The sequence below is a fragment of the Paramacrobiotus metropolitanus genome, unplaced genomic scaffold (assembly GCF_019649055.1).
Source record: "Paramacrobiotus metropolitanus isolate TYO unplaced genomic scaffold, Prichtersi_v1.0 Parri_scaffold0000006, whole genome shotgun sequence".
NCBI classification, from domain to species: Eukaryota; Metazoa; Tardigrada; class Eutardigrada; order Parachela; family Macrobiotidae; genus Paramacrobiotus; species Paramacrobiotus metropolitanus.
This window is the reverse complement of record NW_026570226.1, coordinates 715,612-740,034: the sequence shown is the minus strand read 5'-3', so window position 1 is coordinate 740,034 and position 24,423 is coordinate 715,612. Positions and strand designations below refer to the sequence as shown.

At 41.1% G+C, this 24,423-nt stretch overlaps 1 protein-coding gene across 3 annotated transcripts; it reads right to left on the bottom strand.

Annotated features, from left to right (window-relative positions):
• Positions 1-2,053: 2,053 nt before the first annotated feature.
• LOC129581969 (potassium voltage-gated channel subfamily H member 6-like) lies at positions 2,054-23,894 on the bottom strand. Of its 3 annotated transcripts, none has more exons than XM_055473306.1 (18): positions 21,602-23,894; positions 21,074-21,304; positions 13,272-13,394; positions 11,805-12,299; positions 11,595-11,645; positions 11,063-11,265; positions 9,017-9,220; positions 8,539-8,627; positions 7,933-8,104; positions 6,522-6,887; positions 5,610-5,840; positions 5,218-5,470; positions 4,946-5,139; positions 4,445-4,796; positions 4,082-4,138; positions 3,766-3,994; positions 2,944-3,052; positions 2,054-2,624 (listed from the first exon to the last, which is right to left on the bottom strand). In XM_055473306.1, the coding sequence occupies exons 1-18, from the start codon at positions 21,675-21,677 to the stop codon at positions 2,490-2,492; spliced, it is 3,570 nt and encodes a 1,189-aa protein (XP_055329281.1). In that variant the 5' UTR covers positions 21,678-23,894; the 3' UTR covers positions 2,054-2,489. The 3 variants fall into 3 exon arrangements, with proteins under 3 accessions (XP_055329281.1, XP_055329280.1, XP_055329282.1); XM_055473305.1 differs by having other exon boundaries at positions 11,805-12,305; positions 21,602-23,893; XM_055473307.1 differs by having other exon boundaries at positions 2,487-2,722; positions 11,805-12,305; positions 21,602-23,893.
• Between the last annotated feature and the right edge of the window lie 529 nt (positions 23,895-24,423).

Genomic DNA, 24,423 nt, shown 5'->3' with positions numbered 1-24,423 from the left:
GATAACAAATGTTCACATACAGTACACGCAAGAACTGGCGCTAAATGCAGTAAAACTTTAGCCAGATTGCAGAAAAGGTACAATAGTGACCTTGGTGTAAAAGTAAAACCTAATTGCCCTAATCCGGGCACCATTCTATATATATACAGATTAAAAACTTACCGGAACTTTCATTTTTGCAGTTAACTTCGTAAATCGAACAGTACTTGGAAGCGGTTATAGCATTCGGTTATTATGCATAAAAACCTAGTTCGTGCGTCCCTGCTTTAGATTTTTTGTCTGTAAGATACCATGGTATAAGTACAACACAGTGCCAAATACCAAATTCCAGCTAACTATAAGTAAAATTCGTACGAGTGAAATTGGTATAAGTTGTTGTTCAAGGATACTCTTGTATAGATAGCCTATATAGACGGTAGAAAATGTTGTCATGAATAAAATTTCAGATACATTATAGCCTTAAAATTAATAGCATTAAAAAATAGCAATAGCTTTTGAAAGTCACATTTAGAAACGAATTGCCAAATAGTACCAAACAATATTCCAAATAGTATTAAATTTCTCCGTATTTGCAGTTTACAAACTCACGAGCTTCCGAACTTTAAGCAAACTTTAATCATCTCATGACAGTTGCGATACAAAAAAACTAATAAACAGCATAACATCGATTTCAGTTACATTCGCGTAACAGTATCTGCATGTGTGAATTCTCTTTTTTTGAACGAATATACCAATAGGCCGAATCATTAGCGGCTATAAAGGTCACCTTGTCGATTCAGTTACTAAAGTAGACCATGTTCTGCTCTAACGGTATACGTTTACACGGTTAGGTTTACACTTAGGCCTGCAGCAAATGCCCATTTCTAAACAAATTCTTATAAAAGAATGATGTGTTGCACTAATTTCGCCGTTTTTACAAGTCTTAATTATTAGTAGATTAGTTTGCTAAATCAGTTTCTGCAATGGCTGGCTGGACGGGCAGCTAGTAACCAGTTCTTCTGCCAATTTTTTTCCGCTGTCCGCAAATGCGTTTTGAGCGTATATCGCTATGACCTTGTACTGCAATAACTGGCGAGTCTTTCGTTTTTTTCGCAAGAATTTTAAAAAAGTATTTTTTTGTTAGTGATGCATACTCGGTAGCTCTCACGGGATGTTCTCAACTGTTCTGGTGATTATAAGAATTAAGGGAAGGGGTGAATGACCACAGACAAGAAACCCGCTGCATTTTTTTAAGAGGAATTAGGTAATTAAATGTAACTGTTTGAATCCAGATAATTTTTGTTATGGTATCGTTCATGTGCTTCTAAAATTTAAGCATTATTCAAAAGATCACTTAGATATTTAATACCGCTTTTGAGTGCATGGAAGAGTGGGCCATCTTAGACATACGCAACGAAGCTCCATCGTACCTTCCTCATAAAGGAGGGTACACGTACTGGACTTGTACTCGTACATATGTGTCAGAGTATTTTATCTACACCATCTTGGATGTCTCACCTACTGCATATGATTTCGTGATCTTGTATTAGAATGGATTGACTGGTCAGCTTTTAATTGTATTTTAGCATACTCGCACATGTACAGCTGGGTGGCGTCCAAAACAAAACTAATTTTTTCCGGGTATTATTGCACATATAAAAAGTCCTTATGTAAGGAAATTATTTGTAATAATAATATACTAAAGTCTACTCTACTAGACAAGAAATCCATGCGACAGAACCATAAAATGGACGCACACGCAGATAATAATTTTCAAGGTCTCGATTATTGCGAAATCATCTAAAATTAAAGCCGCTTGTTGAGTGAAAGATGTTTTCTTAGAAGTCAGCTCGTTTGCCTCCGGACCTTGTAAAGGTCACCGTATCTAACGGCAGTGTTCTACCACAATACTGTGGATTGTATCGGTACGTCAGCAGGATACGGTATGAGTCAAATCCTTGTATCAGACAATTAAGATAACATAATTTCGCTACCTAAACGCATATGTTCACACAGTAAATACTCAAATATTGTATCATTATGCTTTATTAACATATTTTAAAATCTGAACCAAAGTAATTATGGATAAAACACACACATATGTGCAAACGGTGCATGCCTCACAAAGAAACGAGCTCAGACTGTACACGCGGTGAGCTCAGCATTTGGCTGGGTTTCTCGTTATAACTTACGCAGCAGTAACCGGGGGCACAAATAATTGCTTGAAATCTTTGGTCCACAGAAAGACGCAGCTTCTTGGACATTATAGTTTTACAAACCATCACAAGCTGCCGTTTTTAGCAGGAACGGAAATCTTAGCTTAGAGCTCTCTGTTTATTGACTAGAACAATGTAGAAAGTGCCTGAGAGAGATTTCTGTGAGAGAAGAGAAAAAGTGGTAAGTAATACCCGGGATCGGTTGAGAAAAGTGTTTGCAGCCGGCAAACATATAATCTGAGATTGCTACGCATTCCGGCTACCGCCACACACCGCAACGGCACAGTCGGTCAGTTACACTCGGGACCCTTCGTTTGTGGGCGTATCGGAAGAGGCACGGGAGCTGGTGCTGCTGCCGGCGGTGGTCGAGCGGGAACTGTAGCGATAGAATTCGGCCGTGGTCAGACTGCTCAATGTGTCCGATTTGGCCTGCAACGAACCGGCAAATTAAACCGGTTAATGATTGCCGACCCAGGGGGGCTGGTCTGTAGTGTGTGTGTATACAGGTCAACCAACACATGCTCTCACTACAACGGATACAAAAAACCGTGTAAGTGCACTGTTAACGAAAAATAAGGGAGTGCATTTGGGTACGGATAAATTAGAATACGTATATCGCTTTCATTAGATCTATTATCTATGAAAAAATAATAAATTTAGAAGATTTCATTATTTACATTATGATCATTCATACTTGATCGCGCTATTTTTAAATGAATGAAATTTAAATATCGTAATTACCACTTACCAGGGGCGCTGCGGTTTGGGCAGCCACTTCAGTGTGAGATCGAGCCATCAGTATTTGTTTTAATTCCTCAAAACGACGAGCTGTATGTTCTTCGAAGCGGTCCAAGCGCCTGTAGAAAAAGATAAATTATTTTTAGGTGACATGTTCTTGATATTGTATTGCTTCTGTAAGCTCACTGCAAAACAGTTGCTGCACTTCGGAGCACCGTAGCACATACGCCAACACGAAAGTACTTAAATAAAATAACAAACGAAATTTCTCGGATAGGCATTTAAAAACAACACTAGTTTTACCGTAATCAGTTTGGAACAACGTAATCCAAATATTACGGTAACAGTATTAGTACTACTAACCATGCTTTCTTTACGATACTGTACGAGTATTCTCGAAATTATGAAGCAGTTTTTCCATCTGCTCCGTATTACTAAGTTTAATGGTTTAACGTCCGCACACATTGTAAGTAATTAGTTAAGCCGCCATACTACGACAGTCTGGTAATCATGACCCAATGTATTCCAACGCGTAACAACCCCAACCAAAATGAAGTTTTCCCGTTCATTAATGTACAGTTAAGTTGTGACTTTTAAATTTCCATAATTCGTAAAACCGCGTCTGACTTAACATTCAAAAAGAGCCGTATAATTCTAAATTCTACACAATAACCTTTTCGAGAAGCGTGACCTTTATGAGAAAGGTGAATAAGCAGAACTGCCAAATTTTTATTATAATAAATCTTTTAATACGGACAGCTTCACCACAACTGTAGACAGCGTGCACTTTATGCATAGACAATGGGAAAAACTGCTGGCTATGATCTCTTACGTTATAAGCTCATCAATGCGCGGATCCGCTGCATGAGCATGGGACAGCGCCGTGCCGGCTTCCTCCACACTGGCGCGGCTGCGGAAGGTGGCAAGCGGCGGTGCACGGCGTTTGGATGTCCTGGGAGATTCACTGGCAACACTGATGCGCTGCTCACGGGAAGTGTGCGGAATGCCGCTGGTCTGCGCGGAATGTAATAGGGGAACTTGTTCCGTCGTATCGGATGATGCTGCAAGCACAGATTATACAAGGCCCCGTTAGTTTATGTCCCAGGAGATCACGAAAAATTTTCAGTTAAAAGCATTTCTTTTCTCACGTTGGGGTTTGCTCAAGGCTAAATCGGTTATGCTTCGCTTGATTGCTGTCACCATATCTGCACGCATGAAAAAGCAGGTTATGGAACGGTAGAAATTAAACTGTGGAATCCTGTATAATGCTTAATAGGATGGGGATGCACAAGAGCAATACAGTACAATGAGTACGTGTACAACGTTAACCGGGAAAAACGAATAAAAATGTTTGTAAATATAAGAATGTATAACTTTCCATAAACCTGAAGTAGTTTTGTTTACGTGCGGAAATGCACTTCCATTTTATAATATACTGCGCGTTCCGTTTAATCAGAAAACTGTTCAACAGAATATAAAGTACAGGTTAACAATAACAAAGATTGGCGTACCGCCTAAAGTGCTGCGCCGTGATGCACGGTCAAAATCCAAATTCGCCGGCGTGACGTCCTGGCCAGCCAGAAAGGGCGTAAATTCCAAAATACCTTTGCCGGCACCTTCAGGCCGCAGAGAATAAAGATGAGATTCGGGAGAGATGCTGCTGGAGCGATGTCCGTGGAGGTCACCATGACCCCGGTCCGGATGAGGATGACTGGTGCTTTGTCCGCGGTGCTGTGGTCGCATCTGGCGGGTCCGTCGACGAGAGGGCTCCTTGGCGAGTTCATCTTCGTTTTCGTCACTGGATGATTCGTGCCGCTGGCCGCGAGGTAGACGGATTTGCGATACCTGAGCGCTTAATTCCTCCTGCACCAAGCATGCCCTTTAGTAAGTGCCATACAAATTGGGCTTACGTTTGCCTTTAACTAATGTTTGTGCATCTAAATCTACACCATCGTGCATATGCTATGAACGATATATAGGTATTGAGGTACGTTATTTAGACTTATTCGTACATCGCGAAGGCACACGGTCAGCTCCAGATTCTTGCTCAAATGGTCATGGAATTCTGGATAACTTTCGAGTATATCGAGAATATCATCCCTCCAAATCTTATGTAAATCACAGTAACTTAAGGCACGAACGGTTGCCGATGATTTGCCAATAGTAGGATAAATGCAGGGATTTTCACCAAACACATCGTCTTTCCCTGTAGAAAACAAAATCACAGCTACGTTTCTATAAGTGCTACAGTGGATATGTACTTCTATGGAAAACATGTACAAACCAAGTATGGCTTCGACTATGTCCTCCTTAATGACTTCCAAGGAGCCCCTCGAGACAAAATACAAGGCATTAAGGACGTCACCGCGGTGGACAAGAGTATCGCCAGGAGGCACATGTGTTGTGTGAAATCTCACACTTAAGGCACGCAGGCAGCCAGGAGAAGCATCTCTAAAGGCCGGATTATTTTCTAATAACTGACGATTCAGATGAAGGCAAATATCTCCTTGCAAGCATTCAGGAAAGCCTTTTAATACCTACAACATTTTCAGATACAAAAAAACACATTACAATCCAACCGCTGCACAGAGAGACGGTTTTGTCGGCAGTTTGATGAAGCGGACACAACTGAAATATTTGATATGCACAGCCAAATAAATGTCAACACAAACTGACTTCGTTCATATTAATTCCATTGGTATAGGACCAAGCATGCTGAAAGTATTCTTCCAGACGTTGCCGGAGGGGATTTGGGATTTGATGGAATCGAATAAACTCCTTAACTTGCGCCAGCTGTGTGTGATAACGCGCTGTCCCCGAATAAAGTCGTTGAATAATGGCCGACACATTGCCAAAAATACTGGCATACATAAGGGAGCCAACCATCATGACGCAGATGGAAAATATCTGCAACATCGATTTTTTGCATTATGTACGTAGCATTCAAATATTGTGCCACATAAGCAGTACAAGATTATCCTAAAGGGCGCTAGAGAAAATACAGAAATATAATACAACTTGCACGTACATAAAAACAATTTTATAGTTTTGGATACGTCACTGATGTTAGCATGCACGTAATTGTACAAATGCAGCTTGCTCTACAGCTGTCGATATTAATTTGGTGTCGCGTAACTCTTTTTGCAATTAAGCCTACATAAGTCCATGTCGAGCCTTATAAACAGGAAGACCTAGAAGTTCGATAACCCTATATTAACCTTAGGTGGCCGGCAAATCAATCGTTACCGTTTATGGCTGATGGGTTACAGTGACTAACATGCTCTTCGGGACAATTTGTAGGACGATTACGAGACCCATATGTCAACATCAAGCAGGTGCTAACACTAGAAATCTGCCTTAATCAAACAACTGTGTAAATCTTGTCAATGATACTAATTTGCCGTCGCTATCAAGCAAACTGTTGAATTATTAACATTTCAATCAGCAAAATTTTTGGGCTGCCGCGGGATGGACATTATATTACAGCGATAACTATGTTAAACGACGACGTGTGGTACATATGCATATACTCGAATACCCACAAAAAGACGTATAGCCGGGTATGTGTGTATTTTTATCGTTAGTTACCTTTTCAGAATTGGTTGTTGCGCTGATATTTCCAAAACCGATCGTCGTCAGACTACTCATGATGAAGTATAGCGATGTTATGTATTTGGATTTTAATGATGGTCCACTAGTGATATCGGTTTCATTGTAGTACTGTTTGGTTTGTTGCGCCAGCTGATCTAGCCAGCCGTACTGCATCACGTAGGCCTTCTCCACGTTTCCAATCGCGTACCATATACATGAGAGCCAGTGGGCTATGAGCAAAAACGTTGCTAAAAGTAGCATGAGCACCGCAGCACCATACTCCGAATATCGGTCTAATTTTCTGGCCACTCTCACTAATCGCAGCAGACGAGCGGTTTTCAGTAGACCAATAAGCGTCGTTGTCTGTAAATAAGAAGAAATTTACCTTCAACAAAAGCAGTGTAGTAAATAGTAAAGGTCAGTGTTCTTATCACAAGTGTGTCTTTGCACTAAAGCAGTTTGATTAAATGGTTTGAATCAGTAGTCATGCGCCAGTATGACAGTTTAGATTCTACTCAGTTCTTAAAAATCGTTACAATCGTAAAAGAGACGCATTAGTATATGAAACTAAATCTGGTTTTTGTAACAACACATTTTCGGTAAATCCAGATATTTGTAATAAAACATAAGCTTAACCTGAATAGGCACACATTAGTTTTTATGCTTTGCATAAGCCCAGCAGTCGCTGCAATGCGCACATGACCTTTAGGCCATGGACAACAGTTAAAGACATACGAGTATATGTGGTGAATTGCTTGCCAAATTACAAAAATTTACAAATATTGGAGTAGTGAAAGGTTAACGGATTCCTCGGGACAGCAGAAAACGCTTGTTCGAAAAGTCAGATTGAATATGCCATTTTACAGACATAAACGATGATTAGCTTCGACAAAATCTTAGAGTCGAGATCGTGATGGCTAATCTGGGCGACCTTCCCATTTAATAGTATACCAAATTTCAACCCGTTGTATATTGATAACTGAAAAGTAGCTTAGTTGTGAAATGGCAGTGGAGCGTGGATATATTCACAGCCGGGCCAGCGGAATACGTCTCCGTCATGTCAGTCAATAATATCGATGAAATGAATTTACAGTTATGCGCGCTTCCCTACTTTTTTCCCGGGCAAAGCGTTTTGAATAGAAGATGAAAATGATAAAGGCTGACTGAGCCGAGCAAAAATCGTTGCCCCATGCGTATACAAGTATTACCATTTATCCTCAGATAGACAACTAGGGTTATTATTATCTTCCTCTTTCGCGTTTTTACTATGGTGCGTACTTCACATTCCCAGTTATCGAACTGGATGCAACGATGAGAATGTATCAGTGATACTGGATCGTTATAGCAGTTTATGCGTCACTGGCATCATAGCTGATGTATACACTACCGGTCAAAAATGACTACAAACCTCATCACTTTGCGATCCGAACAGGAGCAAATCAAATGGAATAGCCGCCACAACGTCAATAAGGAACCAGCCTTTGAAATAATGGACCGATATCTTGCCCAGGTCACTGACAACTTCATCATTCGTGTTGACGTATGTTGTGCGGAAATTGATTAATATATCAACAATAAACCTAGACAACATGGCAAATACATTTCCGCATATCGCTATGCAAAATCAAAAATCACATATTTCGAAAACAGAATATAGATATTACAACTATGTTACTTTTACTGTAGAGCGGTTATTACCACGCTGGCTAACGAACTCTGTTAATCAACTGTATCGCTTAAATTTAAAACCGGAGGTTATATAATTTTGTAATTACAGCAGTAGCAAAATAATATGACCATTGCGTGCTTATTCTCGCGCTCTGCTACATTGCGCATAGGTACGTTCTGCATGTTCGCAATCTATATATGTAAAACGTATTCCAATTAACCATATAACTTTCAGCACTTAGTCAAAACCATTTTCCACATGCATCTGCTATGCTTTAGATGTATAATGGCATGAGTTTGACAACTGCCTTGATCTATGATGCCGGCGGGATGTTACGTAACTCACATTATATCCACTATAAGATCCACTATTGTCATAGGGTCGTCGTAACGATTACTGGAATCTTCTGCACCTTCTCCTCGTGTTTCGGGGTTCTGTAATCCAAGAGCCAAACGAACATTACAAAGACGTGAAATATAATGCTGTATTATTGGAAAAAATCAATTACGATTTGGATTACATATGAAGCGCAGGACGTGCAGGGCAAGCCACGCACAGAGTTTAGCTGTATCGGTTTTGATGGCGTTCATAGTACGGCATATATATTGTATCAACACTATACCGATGTATGTATCGTATACAGTCTATACTCATAACGCCGTGCCATATCCCGATCCCGCGCGCGCGCGGCCGGAAAAAATCAGCACTTGTTTCAAGCAGCCTAGCATGCGGAGTCGGGATGGCGGAAATGTAGCGTTTCCCGTGGTGTTTGAAATTAACCTAATCACGCTAGGGTTCAACACAGCATGGGCACACCGGGTACCTGGTTGAGTTTGGCTCGGCGTTCTTCCTCATTTAGCAAGAAGGCCGCCACATAGGGCGTAACAATGGCTGTATAGATCACTAAGAGGAGAATTATCCAGTCCCATACGGCTTTAAATGGTGAGTAGTGCAATATGGTCCATCTATTGACTTTTGGAGGATTGAGCACAAAATCTTGCGTTTTATCGTCCTCCAACTGAAAGGCCTGAAGCATACAAAATGATCGTCAGCATTAAGTAACACATACATACATGGTACAGTTCCTATGCGTATATATCTGTATATCGTTTCTACTACAACCCGGCGTCTAGAGTGTCAGTGTCACTTGGACAAAACTCTTGAGCTTCCAGAATCTATACTTGAAACTTGAACCCTGGGCTCCGTTAGCGTAAAGTGTTTCACAAAAAGCCGGGATTAGGGACGGTATGCATTTCGGCGCGGGGAACTCAGTAAAAGATTTCAAAGTCAACATACTGAGCCGAGATGGCCAATAAGTCTTCATATTTACAGTACATAGTATACGTATTTCAGTATCTCTAAGCAGCATGCAGTGTACGATATTAATTTAATGGTTTATACATTTACAATAAAAATCTCACACTGCACAATAACGATATTGCAGATTTCTATTTTAAGTTAAAGATTGGAGCTAAATCTGGCAGTTTCCGAAATCTGGCCGTTTTCTGGCAAAATCTGGCCCTAAATGTTAGCTTGCTTGATCATATGCGGCAGGGTGCATGTTTCGTTAGAACATATACGAGGTAGTTATCCAACGCAAACGAGGTAATTATTATAACAACTAAAAACTATACTGTAACCCTAAAATATCCACTCGCGCAATGTACTCATTCCTGCTTTTGGAAAACCAATATAGAAATTTAGTATTATACACCATCAGATGCTGTACATTACCGATGAAAATTTGTTAACGTTGTATTAACGACTCTACGACTTATGAGCACATACTTATGAATACTCCTAGTCATTAATATTATAGTGGCAGTTTAAGCGAGAACTAATAAAGGTCGTCGCTATATACACATACCTTCTGCCTCTCATTAATACAACAACTGAGATGTAGTGGAGATGCGCAACTTACGTGTGACAATCATGAGAGCAGAGTATAGATTCCCAGTTGGATTATACGCATGTTCATGCAATTAAAGGCGCATGTCATTATCAAGTCAATATTATCATAAAAATAATGTTCAACGGTAAAAACCCATTAACTTCCTCTCTCACCTCATGTTTATGCAAACGATGTGGAGCAATAATTCTACCCGACATGGTATTTAACTAGTCAATCAAACTGTCAAAAACTAACATTGTCAGTCCAAAATATTAACCAAAACTGTAGTTAGTTTCGTCCAAATAAAAAAGACAATAAGAACACTGGATGTCATGCGCCGCGGTTATCCGGGATAGTGCCACTACTAAATTTCACGGCTGACCCGCATCTGTGCTAGTGTGAAGTTACCCCAAACTATGTCCAAGGAAGACTTTATTTTATATATTTGGCCCTGTATTCTTGATCCTTCAGTAAGCATCGTTACTCTTCTTTTACTGTAATTGTCAATGTAGTTAAATAAGCACTTGTCGACAACACTTTGAGACCGTAGCGAGTCTCTGGTCGGGAATGGAAAGAGCGTTTTGACACAGATTTCCTCCGATTGTGCTAGTACACTGTGGCAGTGAGCCTGGGTGTGTGTGTATGTGTGTGTGTCAGCGCCCCGGCCAAAGAGAAAGAATCGATTATTACATTTGACGATTGGGAGAGCCCAACGCATCGCCGAGGCCCACTGGTTAATTACCGTCGCTCCGTGGAGAACAGGATGATAATTCAGTGTGGAGATATAACAAGCCGGGAATCAATGCCGGCAATGGGGGAAATTATCTGGATCGGCTCAAGCACAATTGGAAGGACTGTGTGTTACACGCTGGCTAATACAGCCGCTACCACTCGTACTGCTTATATGCCACTTAAAGTGCAGAAACGACTGCCAGACTATGCATCCTCTTCAGATACTACAGTGCATATTGTACGTACCGAGGCGATGCCGTGCACTTTGTGTCCCAGGGAATCTGATTTCTTCATCTCATGCCGTGGCTGATCAACAGAGGATGCTGGCCCAGGTCCTTCCGAAGACCCATACGTGGCTTTCAGATCGGCCAGACTACTGGTCGGGGAGATTTTGGGAATATGGGAAGAATGCGGCGGAATGCGATTAATATGCAGTCGCTCGGCAGAATCTGCAATTCAGGCATGCCAGCTTGTGCCAATGTGTTATACGGTATAATGAACAACACACGGTTCTGGATGCGATAATGAAATGTTCAGCAACCAGATATGATTGCCCGCTTCAATGGTGGGTGACTGGATCGGAAAGCGGATATATAATATATAATATGATCTGGAAGTTAATACACTATACAGCATCGTTGTCAGTTGTCACCATCATATAAGTAACCTCAACGCTGCACACATGCCGCATGCCTGGTGCGCGCTCCCGGTTCACAGAGATATATATGTATTAGCCGGCAGGTAAGTATAAGTACATGCGATAATCCCATCTACTTACGCAGGGAAGTCGCATCCACCGAAACCATTCGTGGCACGTCGTGCCCGCGTCCTATATAACACCAATGGAGAAAGATCAAAGGTTAGAAAATTGATGAAGTGATTAGCGTGTGCGTACCGGGGCACTGCTTTGGCCGCGGTACAGTATGGGCATATGTCAATCACAATATTATGGGAGAAACATGAAAAGGAAGTGAAAATAATTACTAACCAGTACTGGGTGCTGTTGTCGCTGACGCTGCACCCGGTCCACTGGCGGAGGTAGCTGCGCCGATTGACATCCCGCTAAAGGAATGGGGCATGACAGGTGACTGCGTATTCTCGCGTGATGACGCATAGTTCTCCTGGCGTTCAGCGGCACTGCTGGTCGCACGACTCCCTGATGGCTCGCGTATGGAGCGGACGGATGGGGTAGTGGAGGCACGTCGACTTCCTGGCGGAAACTGTTGAGCGGACACACTCAGCATGTTGGGATTGAATGTTGCGGAGAAGGTATCCATGGGTATGGCTTCGCCAGCAGTAGCAGCTGCACCAGCTGCCGATGCCGGAGCGCCGCGTTGCGTGCTGGTTATAGATACAGGCACGTCGCCTGATGAGGCGATGGAGTAATTACCGCCGAAATCCGACGGGGAAGGCGAGCCGGCTTTACTGCGGCGGGAGCCGGTGCGGCGAAAGCGCGGTAGTTGTAAGTTCAATTGGGGCCGAACTGCAACTATAAGGGCGACTAGTGCAACTAGCTGTGCACCAACTCTTCATCAGCGTCAATATTTCACAGTTCTCACCATCAAGATCCAATGCTATTTGCACAATACATAATGCATGCAGACATTCAGAATTGGGCAGTTTTAGCCTTGTACATAAACGCTGCGTTCTGTGCGTGTCACGAAAAAGGAAGCAAAAAAGGCAATTGTATGGACGCTATGTATGCATTTGCCTGGATGCCATAAGGCCCATAACCAAGCTGAATAAGCTATAAAATAAAATCATCACCACACGGGCTAGCGGGCCTAGCATGCATGTATATGACAAGTAAAACAAATTGTGAAATACGAGCTAGACGTGTATCCGTTTAATTTACCAAGGATGGCTTGGTCTATATATATTGAGCTAATATGTACCGTATTTTGCCAACTTAATTGACGGGTTCTCATGATGCGATACCGTAGCAAAACAGCAATTCACCTGTTTCAAGTTACGTAAATATCGTATCATCGTATGCAGCTTGCTGCTCCGCGCCGCTCAATAATGCACAAACTATCCCATACAGTACGCTCCATACGTAATCCATTAAAGCATAGTTCGTTATATCTCAAATGATGCATGGTTAATAATGACAAAAGCAGGGATGCGATAAGGGGTCAACCACAGGGTACTTCCGGTTCAGCATGCTGAAAAGCCAAGAACAAATTGGACAACGTGCAGCGCAACAAAGGGCCCCTGGACATTAATAAAGCGGGAAAAAATAAAATTAGTCCAATATGCGGTAGGTGTCGACAAATATAACGCAGCTTATTTGTTTTGCCAATCAATAAGATATATAAAAAAGCTAAGCTAGTTAGTCCACGTACGTGTGACATTAAGCAGGTGTTTTACTGATGTGCATTGGATACAGTCGTTTTTGTCGGTCTACGAACGCTACAGAAAAACGCTGATAATTGGCAGTTACATATTGGCTTACCGTGATTATGTCGTTCCTCATCTTCTTTATCAGTAAGATCCTCAAAATTCAAAATGTACATAATCACAGAGGAGGTTTCATTGCGGACCGGCGCAAGTATCACATTGCAGAGGAACTCTGTGCCTGCAAAGACACAAGCATATATCGCTGTCGATCATGAGATAGTGCGGACGCGAACAGCAGCTGGTCGTTGTAATCGTTACAATATGGCCATCAGTAGCCCAGCTACAAAATCCAATGATTATACTGTCGGGTTATATGACTTGTTGCCCAAGTTGAATATATGGAAAATTTTGCCGCATATTCTTGGACTACGCTTTGTCAGTATCTTTTGCCGCATCGTCCAAGGCGTACACTACATACGTCGATATGTATCGTTTTTGTGCGTTACAACGTATCCCGTACTAGCCACCTCCCACAAATCACACATTCACGCACACAAATCCATAATGTGTGTTGTGGGAAAAGTATTTGGACGAGTGTGTTCTGTATCTCTGTCCTATACAACCAGGGATGCAGCGAGATAGACAGGAAGAAAAACGGGTTAACTCGTGACAGCTCGCTGCGCTTTGCCGGCAGTTCAGTTGCGTACTGTCAATACATACGCGCGCAGAGCGCGGGGTATCTCCCATCCACTTTGAGAAGCGAACGCGCAACATATCCATAACAAAGACTTGGATAATTGCTTCACTTGACGAGCTGGTGTCAATAAAAACCACAATAAAGACCTGTGCCGCGCTGTTCCCCTACCATGTAGCAGCGTACACGGGAACCAATATATCCAAATTAGAGATAGTACATTCACGCAGCGTACGAGTATGCCGGTTTCCCTCCGGTTCTAACAACGAGTGTGCCATGTATGCTGAGTGCGGACCCATCGATACAAATTGTCACGGAATCTTTTGATCCTCATCCAGTAATTTGGCCTGTTCTGGGGTAAAAAGCAGTGGTTTCCTTGTGTGTTTAAGTACTGCATCTCAAGATTCCTTATCATTGAGACTCTGGTAACACATTAGCACACCATGAGAGCACTCGCCGACGTATTGCACCGGCACGCAACGTGACCTTATAATTTCGCACACACCTACTCAAATTGAAGTGTCGGTGGACTCTGAGGTTAACTAAACTGTAATAATAGGTTCTTATTAAAAGAAATTAGCCTGTGAATCAGCCATTTAGCAACACATAACCAAATTCAGGATGTTGCTATATTATTACTGCGACACAACTTCGATTATATATGCAATCAAAGCACAATTTCATTCAACCAATCACCTTACAGAGCAAAATCCAATGACACCTTAAACAGTCGTAAAAACACCTGTGTTTTAATTTTTGTGCAACACCGAAATCCCTTAATATTCTCGCAGCCCTTGCAAACATTTCACTGCTATACAACTGATGCATATATATGACGTACGAGTACTTTAGTACGCCGCAAACAAAACTGATCATCATGCAGCGCTGCACTTGTCATTACATTAATTGCCAACACTTGGACTCAAGCGCCAATGAACTGATGCCGTAGAACTGTTTATTGTAAACTGCAAACCACAACCCAACGCTGATGACAGAGAGACAGATACAACATTTGAACATGTGGCTACGTTGATTCTGGGTCTCTTCCCGACGTCAGATGTTTCTACGCCAAAAAGGAAGGAAAGTGTTTTATTGATTTTTCGTTGCGGAGCACCGTAACCGGGCTCCATTATTATACATAAGCGAATCTGCTGGTTTAATCATTTTTGTCCTGATTGCCTTAAAACTGTGCCTCGTCAATGTTTCGCAGCAGCTAGAACAGGCTAAGAAGTCATGGGGTAATGTAATCCAACCAATTCGTTCAATAGACAACACAAAAAATACCGGGTTTGCAGGCACAACAGGAATACTCTACAGGATGGCAAACCTAAGTAGCAATACTTAGTATGCCAGATAATATCAACCAAAATTTTGTTTACAATAGTACAAAATTTTTGGCCGTTATGAGTTCATGTCTAGATCTGGTACTGAATGGAGACTCGCTGATCATCAAGTGTTATTGTGCAGCATAATACTGTAATATCCCGCCGGTATATTATATACTTCAGTACACTCTGTGCGTTCGAAAACCGCTCGACAGACTGGTGTATCCACACTGATTCCACATGACGTATGAAATATAAAATAAAATACGTAAAGTGAAAAGTATGAAATATATATGAAATGTAAACGTTGTAATTTTTTTAATAAGCAAATACCGCAGTCTGGATTGACGTAACAGTTCGTGCTGTTACAGGGATCTAACGACGCAGCGGCAGCTTTTTGTTTATTTACACTATAGATCAAAGTACCAAGCCAGCTGTTAATACATTTCAATGCAATTTGGAATTATTGGGATCCCATGTAACCATACCGCTAATGCACTCTATGAAAACAAAAAACTCCTAAGAAGTTAGGAAGGACCGTTTAGAACCTACTTTTCTACATTTACAAAGGTTTTAAGTTTATAAGAGCGCTGTTTTGTGAACACTGCACGAAAATCTAAAATCCGGCACTTTCTTTACGTGAAAATAGGCGTTGAAATAGAAATAACTATTGTACGAGTACTTACTACTACCGGTACCGATAAGCGCACAATAAACATACTCAGAAATGTTCATAAACTTGCGAACACTGAAATCATATGAAGGAAAGACATAACTTTAATATATTATCATAACAGACAACGCAAGACTAATAAATTTTCGATCTTTTTTTATGGTGCAGCTGTTTTAATTTGGTTGTGCAAGAAATGCTAAAAAATAACAAGAACTGTTGCGACGTTTGCTGACGTTAATCGTTTGCTGCCTATTAAAATATGAAAAAACTTCAATCCAACAAAACAAAAGTTGCTAAAAGCACAAGTTCATCTGAATCTGACTATCTTATACACATATCAAACTAGTAAGCCATGCAGTTACAACCTTTTTTAAGATAAGAATGTGAAAAATAGCTCTATTGAGAATTGAGATACAACTGCTCCGTTTTGACGATTCACTACAGTTAAAGGATTTCGGTCATCAAATTTTTTTCTGCATTAAGAATTACTTTGTATTAGGAAATCATAAAATTATCGATATCACGACTGAAAGTAGTTGCAAATGAACGTCCAGTGAGGTGTTTGGAAAACGCAAAGCAAAATCTCTATTTCTGGCATGTTATAATTTTCATGCACAATTCAGTACCAGTGTAAGCGACAATAAGAACACCCTTATTTTGGTAAAGTTTAAGGCAGATTCCTTCAATCAAAAAGCAAGAACACCGTGCGCCTTGCGCATGCATCATTCATGTATCTACGAATGCATATTCCATATTTTCCAGAGAACTACACATATAAAAGCACTGAACGGGATCGATTGCCGGTCGACACTGCAGTGCGGCATTCGGGAGAAAGTGAAGGACGCACTGACACGCATGATAGTAAGCTCTAGATTCTGGCGTTGTCCATGCTTGAACGATCGAAATAAACGAGAAATTTTTTCCAGCAAAAGGAATTCGCAGGATTCAAACGCAAGCAGCATTAAAGATGAGACCGGACACAGAGAGAGGGGTCGGGATCCGCCTGGATCCGAACCCAGCATAATGACATAGGATGCTCTATGGCGTTATCGACCATATCTGACGCCCAAAATCATTCTTTTCCACAAAAATCATCAGTTCCAATTAGAGCAACCTCTTTGTTGTCAGAATTCGCCAGACACGTTATACAAAATGGTTAATCGATAAAGCAGACAACGGTGGATTAATACATACGAAGAAATTCCATACTTTGCAATATCAGAGCTAGAAAAAAAAATGTAAGCAACGAAAAGTGTTTTTACATTTCTATGCCTTATGCACTCGAAAGGCGACAGTACAGATAAAACCTGTACGTTTTATTAAAGCTCATAATTGCTCGTTTCAAGAACTCAAAGCAAAATTTATAAGAGTGATTACACGTCCAAAAAAACTATATCGCATTAAAGAGGTAAATGCGTCGCGGTTTTTGTCGTACGAACTACCACAACAAGAGTTGCTTGAATAAGACGTAAAATAGCAAATCTGAGTTGAAGCGCATTTGTGTTGTACTTAAAAGCTCACTTTCATTATTAGAAACTGACTTTTTTAGAAAATTAAAACTTACGCTGGTAAAGGCCAGCTACATGGATTTCTCTTCAATTGCTATTATTTTATATAATTCCGCTCGTTGTCAGTAATATGGTTTAGTAATGATTTTGAACTAGTTCCTTTTACGTGCGTTCATGCAGAACGTAAAAAAAACTTCAGCACACGAATTATTTTTGCGAAAAGTTTTGCGCTAAAAGTTAGAGCAATAAAAATTAAGTGTATGATTGATTATTCGTATCAATATTTCAGATACAAGTTTGTTAAACTCATATAAAAAAGTCAAATCCGAAACGGAGAAAGCGGGACCGATCGCAAATACAATGTGATCGCAGCTGCAATGTAGCATTTTAAAAAAGTTAGTGCATGGATTTTTTACAAAGTAGTAAGCACGAGTATTGCAGAAGAAGCCCTGTAAGCAATGAGAGATAAACCATCTACACTAATTTTCCCAGCAATAAGGCCTCTATTGTTATTTAGTCATCAGTGGTGCTTTATGGCTCAAAAGAATTGTACAATCACCATCTATTCGAAAGGCAAAAATTATTTGCACTTGTCTATCAGGGTCTGAAGAATTGCATTTGGATTGGAAAACACTTTGCAAGTTGGCTGAAAAACAGCTGATTGTTCCCCCCAAATTTTGTCGAATGAAACGCAATCCCCTTTCGGCTGTTTAGCCGCTGAAAAAAGCGTTGTAACCATTTGCTGGCTAAAGTGCTTTGGCCTGGTCGGTGGGGCATAGCAATGTGCCGGTAACGTAGGAGATCTGCAGCATTTCTCGCCATGTTCTCAAATAAAAGTGGATCCAGAAGGCGTTTTTGAAATTGCGCTTCCGTGTAGTGTATGTCACAGCATTCATGCTAAAATCCCCACAACTCCTAAGGGTAATCATGCAAAGATACTCTTGAGCAATCTGTGCCCTTGCACCAACGTTTTATAACTACGTCAACAGAGGCGTGAAATAAACACATGATCCACTGCGACTAAGGTTGTTTAACTGGAATCAACATTACGTCTCACTTAAGTTCACTTTTTAAGACCAATCTGTTATTTACCAAATTGATCATGTACAGCGTGGATTCGTTCTGGTAACTCATAACTTTTGTTTCGAATCAGGGAATTATTATCTTTTGGCCCAAAACGATGTGTAGCTCACTATACTGAGTATATAATTGTATACTATTTAAAGTTCGTAAATGCAACTAAGAAATAATAAGTAGTTCAGTATCTGTGTACAAAACACTGCGCAAAATTAGGCATTTAATTTATGTTATTCCTACTCATGACTCTAATAAAGAATCCAGGAATTGTAAAGGGACCTTACCATTACTATAAAGAATTACTGAATCGTGGTTAATTAAGAAGGTTAGGATGAAACCAACGTAAAAGAACAAAAGGTCATGACAGCCTCTTACCCGAGTAAAACAGCTTGTAGGAAAAACGTTAGTTTAACATTTAAGTACTACTAGGTTAACGGATGTGTGTCAATTTTAGCCGTTTCCTAACGTTAAGTTAACGTTTTTTTTGCAAGTTGTTTTACTCGGGTTATTAGATGATGCACCGATATTACTACTAAAATTAGCAAAACGCTTGAGTACTCTTAAATTTATATCCAATCCCTGAATGCAAAAAAGTGTCAATTTTGACTGCGATACTTGCTGTCATTTAACAAAAAGGGTTCACGAAAATACAAGAAACCGGCTGAGTGTGGCAAAATCATTAGTATGCAAAGCATTACGAGGTACGCACTTAATTCGTTGTCGCACTCCAAATATATAGCCTGTCTAATAGACTGTTATATGTAGCTTACACTTGCTCGGTTAGTTCTTGTCTGTTTTTGCATTCTATAAACCACGCTTTTTTAATTCTTAACACTTTTCTCAAAAGGTGCGCCCGGGTGTTGAGGTCGACCTAAGTACGCACAGGTACAACGGTCTTCCTTTTTTCCAGCACTGACGCATTCAGAAATGCACAAAGTGATTACGGTATTAGGGTTATTGATATTTTGCGAAATATAATCACACCAAGAGTGTATACATACATGCACCATAATTTTCGTTAAGAGCAACCCACTGGGTTCGTATTACCCATGAAGGGCCGAAGTTACTTCGCGTATCAGTGTTGAATGCATGTCTGCATACAGCGGGCTATCGTTAGTGTGTATTTTGTGGCTGTATAACACATTTTGCGAAAGAAATCAATATAACGTGCTAAATCACTTTTCGCTACTGTAAAGTATTACACTGATGGTACATAAGACCATTGTATACGCATCGGTCGGCGATCTCAAGTGTCTAAGTAAAAGGTCTAGATGTGGGTATTGGGAGTCATTAAGAGCAATGCATCTTGCGACTTTAATTAGATTACCCTTGTAGGAAGCACAGACAGTTTATATACGACCCAGGACCACCGATATGTTTTTGCAACAAACAGACCCGGCAGCCTGATATCCTGCCGGAATTTTTTGTTCCTCCGTACGGAATTAAGCGTGCCAAAACGCACTTCTAAATGAACGGCATTTATCGCGTTCAGTTACATTCAATTACAATCGACCACTGAGTCACCGTGTGAACTTCTAATGGTTGCAATCAGCACAATGCATAACTGTTTCAAATTATTATTTTTAGGTAAACGTTCACATTTCACAGCGTTTATCTTAACTGAATGAGCCTATTATAGTACTAGCTGATTCAGAAAACGTATTTTGCATGGACAGAAACAATTCAGGCTATCATAATGCCAACAAGCGCACATACAATATGATTTCCAGAACAATAAACTTGACAGACATATTAGTTCGGGAAAAATATTTTCCTATAATATTTTAGAGAATATGAAATTAATTATTTTTTTGTATTTAAACAATAAAAAATCCATGCAGTAGACGTATGCCGAGAGATTCTGTAGTTCTACTGGTGTTCGAACAAGATTTCAATATTCGCTTGTTTGCGTTTCGATCAGGTATTGGGTGGCGAAAGAAACTGTTAGCAGAGCACTACACAGCAAGTTGTTCACGACTAACTTGATCGTGCTTGTTTTGACAAGTGCGCTAAATGAGCTCTTTTAACGGATTCCAGATTCTCTGTACTTGTGGCATTCTCAAGTGTTACACCTTGTCAGTGTAATCTTTTTTTAACTGAAACACTAAAGACACGCACTCTATTTCCTATTTCCTCGTTCCGTTCCCTGGAGCCGCCACCACCAAATCAACTGTATATGCATTTCTCCTGTCTTCAACGCATTCAGCGGTATGATTAAGAAATATGGAAAGCATAATCGAACAAAGGACTCGCTTTCGTCATCGGTAGCTCATTAATAGAGGTGGGACATGCACCACTTTCGTAATTAACAGGTAGCACAGACTTCCTTTCGGTTTATGCTTCAGCCTTTGCCTCTATAATTTCGAAATAAATAATATTTTAACAATTTTAAAACCCGAAACAACAAGGCATTTCAATGTTTTTTAGTTTTCACCCACATTAGTATTACAATACTGCTCACACTCTTTCCTGCAAAAACTTCTTGTCGAGATAAAAGTTAGTTCATCCGTGGCTGTACCTAAATTACTGATAATTATTTCCCATCGATGCTACATATAAATATTTGCAAAAGAGTGTATCCTGCTGTGGTGTACGGACAACGCAACTTTAAAAAGGTCACAAACAATGCGCGAAACTTACCATCTTTCTTATATAACCATAATTCCACTTGAAGCTCCTCAGCCTGCTGTACACCAATTTCAATTTCCTGGATTTTGTGCAAGTCAGTTTTGGGCCCGTGAAGAAATTTAATTGTACAGTTATTCTGCATAACTTCACTGCGACTGAAGCCGGACAACTCATTAAATCTGTCGCTGGAATATATGATGCGCGGTAGTGGTATGGTGGCATTGCATATGAGGAATACGCGGTCTGTAAAGGGAAAGCAAATGTAAAGAAGAAACAATACTTAATTAAGTAAGTCATTTATAATCAGGGCTGATGCGCTGAGATCATCTGAAGATGACATAATAATCTGGGCGCAGTCATGCGGAAAATAGTATTATATGATGGTCGTTTGGAGAGGAATTTTTTGACATCATACCCGAAAAGCACTGCCAGCCTTGGCCGGGCTGAGCATGACCAGGAAATCGGCATTCTACGCCAGCATTACTGGCTATATAATACACTTATACAGGGTGTTAGTTATTAGGCATGATTACAACTCACTTTGGCTTTCGAATTTCCGGATAATCGTCTCAATAAAAGTGTTTTTCGGAGCAACATGGCCTCGTCGTACTGGCATCCTTTGGGCCCAGAGAGACTAACCGCGTCTTCCCGGGCTGTGCTCTTCAGTGCGCTGGGGGTAGATTACGGCAGCAGGAAGATGCTGATTAGATGCTGCTGTGATCGGGCCAAATAGTCTCTTAACCGGCATACACGTCGGTCAGTCTCACGACGGCAACCGCGGTAGCTACGAATATCCCGTACAACACCACAACAGAAGATGATAATAACCTAGTCCGAAAACAGAACATATGTAAACACGGATCCTGATAATGGGTTTTATTCCGCTTCATAACGTCTTCTGCTTCTGGCCCAGATTGGAGTGATTTACGGGTAGGTCAGTGGTGACGAAAGCTAGCGCGTTCCCGTGGCATGATGATTAGAGAGCTGTTGCACACAGAGAAAGAAATATCAACCTGGAACTCCTTTTGATACCCGCTTTCCTGCTGACGGTAAGGTGGTTACATAATGTTTAATACACTAAGTATAATCAATGGACAAAGTGCCGAACGACTCTCATGTTTGGTCGCGGTGTGTAGAGACCGCTCATATAATCATTGAATGCGACATTTAAAATCACATCAATTTCTCTTCCCGGTTTTTCGACACATACGTATACAGTACAACAGAATCATATAGTGCGCAGTGCATGTGTGTATGTGTGTGTGCGAGCATACACACGAGAAAAATCAACATCTGCTGTTTCTGATGGCGATGGGTGAAAATCACGGATGAGAAGCTGCACGCCAGAAGAGGTGTGGGCGGGCTGGGGATATATGCGATACAAGAGCGGCTAGAGAGACCCCGAAGAGTTGTGCCAGGAAAAAAGATCACCAAAAATAATAACAGGAGCTTAACGCTGTAACCAGTCCCAAATGTTGTCCACACTGTGACACATACGACATATACCGCGCACAACTATCCGATGCAGTGGATGCACGCAGCCAAAAGACAACACAGAAAACCCGCTGCACAAACTTGCGCCATAACTATAATTGCAGGATATACGGCATATTATGACGTTGGTGTTATACGCCGTCCGAAGAGGCGAGAACTATAAGGGCCGAAAATGCGGGCAGACAGATAAAAGAAATCACCATTAATATCCAGATTCCCACTATGCAAACACGCTCACACTGGGACTTGTCATCTTTACGGATCATGACATCGTGGGGATTCAACTGTTAATAGTTTTATTTCTCCATGCGATAATGGTGCCAAAAGGGGTTTGCGTCCATGCCAGTTACACATACAAAGTGCATGAGCCGCGGAATCCCAATAGAAAATTATTAACCTGTACACTGTGCGTAATGTGGTTATATCGGGGCATACAGAGAAAAAGAGCTGCAAGATAGAAATCTTGATTGATCTGAATTACTCTGGAGCGACGAGCGTTTATCCACGTTTCTTTAATAACATCTCCGCTGAATAGAAGAGTTTACTCGTCATGTTCAGTCACACTAGAAGAACGTTCTCAATAAGCAATTTAATTCTATGACAAGGACACAAGATTTCACGAATATGGCAAATACAACACATCACACACAACAGTACATATGAGATTCAATATGCAGTATGTAAGATCACCGGAAAATGTGTCTTATACAGGACATGTAATATCTCTAAGCTGGGATCGTTGGCGTCGCCGCTCTCTCGCGCTCTCTCCGTGATCAGGGCCGCTAGTTATCGAGGTTCCCAATGATCCTGTTGGTTACGGCTTGTCTCCTCTTGATTCCGTTTGCTTATACGTGCCCAGCGTTTTCCAGCCCGTGTGGCGCGCATGCTCTTGGGGATTCCAGTATTCGCAACGTGTATATGTGTGAGTGCCAGAGTGTGGACTATATGTATGTACATTTCTTTTGGCAATCTATATATATGCCGATGTATAGTTAGCTGGATGTGTACTGGGTTTGAGATGAAAAGTGAAGTTGAATCGATCTGCTCATCCTATTTTGACCATTATTGATTCTTCTCCTTGTGTGTGTATGTGTGTATGTGTGACGCGAGCGGCGTGAGCCAGGTACGCGCGAAATGATCTCGCGGGAAACACCTTCTGCAACAGTGGCTTCAAGCCGATTTTCGGGACTCCGCGGTGGCATACCGGCACCGCCAGTGCCATCTACAATATGACTGGCATATATGCATTTACAGTCAACGTTTTTAATCACAAGCACCATAAAAGGCGCACATTAGATCGGAGTTTACCCATCAAATCCCAATGTATCCTCGACCGCTATAAATAGAGAGTACTACTCACAAGTAAAAGAGGGGAACTACTCCCTGGATGCGCTCTGCTCCTTTATGCAACAACTTTGCGCTGTGAACAAAGTACCTGTACATGGAAGTTTCTTTCACCTAGTAACCGCAACTTAGCGATTAATATTTCCAGAAATCGGCACACGGTACACTAACCTTAACACCAAGAAATGACTGAAATGTGTGCAAGCGTATGTAAAATGTGTACGCGGCTAGCTTTTATAACGCACAATTTTTTATTCGTGTTTACCGTTAATTCTCTGGCGTGCTCTGCCGGACTGCATATTCGAAGTAACCTAAACGTGCTAATTAAGGCAGCTACAAGTCTGCGTGATACCAGGTTACTTACAATGACCGTATGTGCACGTTGCCGCATCAACTTCATGCAACTCCTTAACCTGTTAAAAAAGTGTTCCTTTTTTCTACCACTTTTTTTCTATACATGCATGCATGTACTGCTTACATCACTGCACGATATGTTAGTGCACCCCTCTACTGTAGTAATTAAT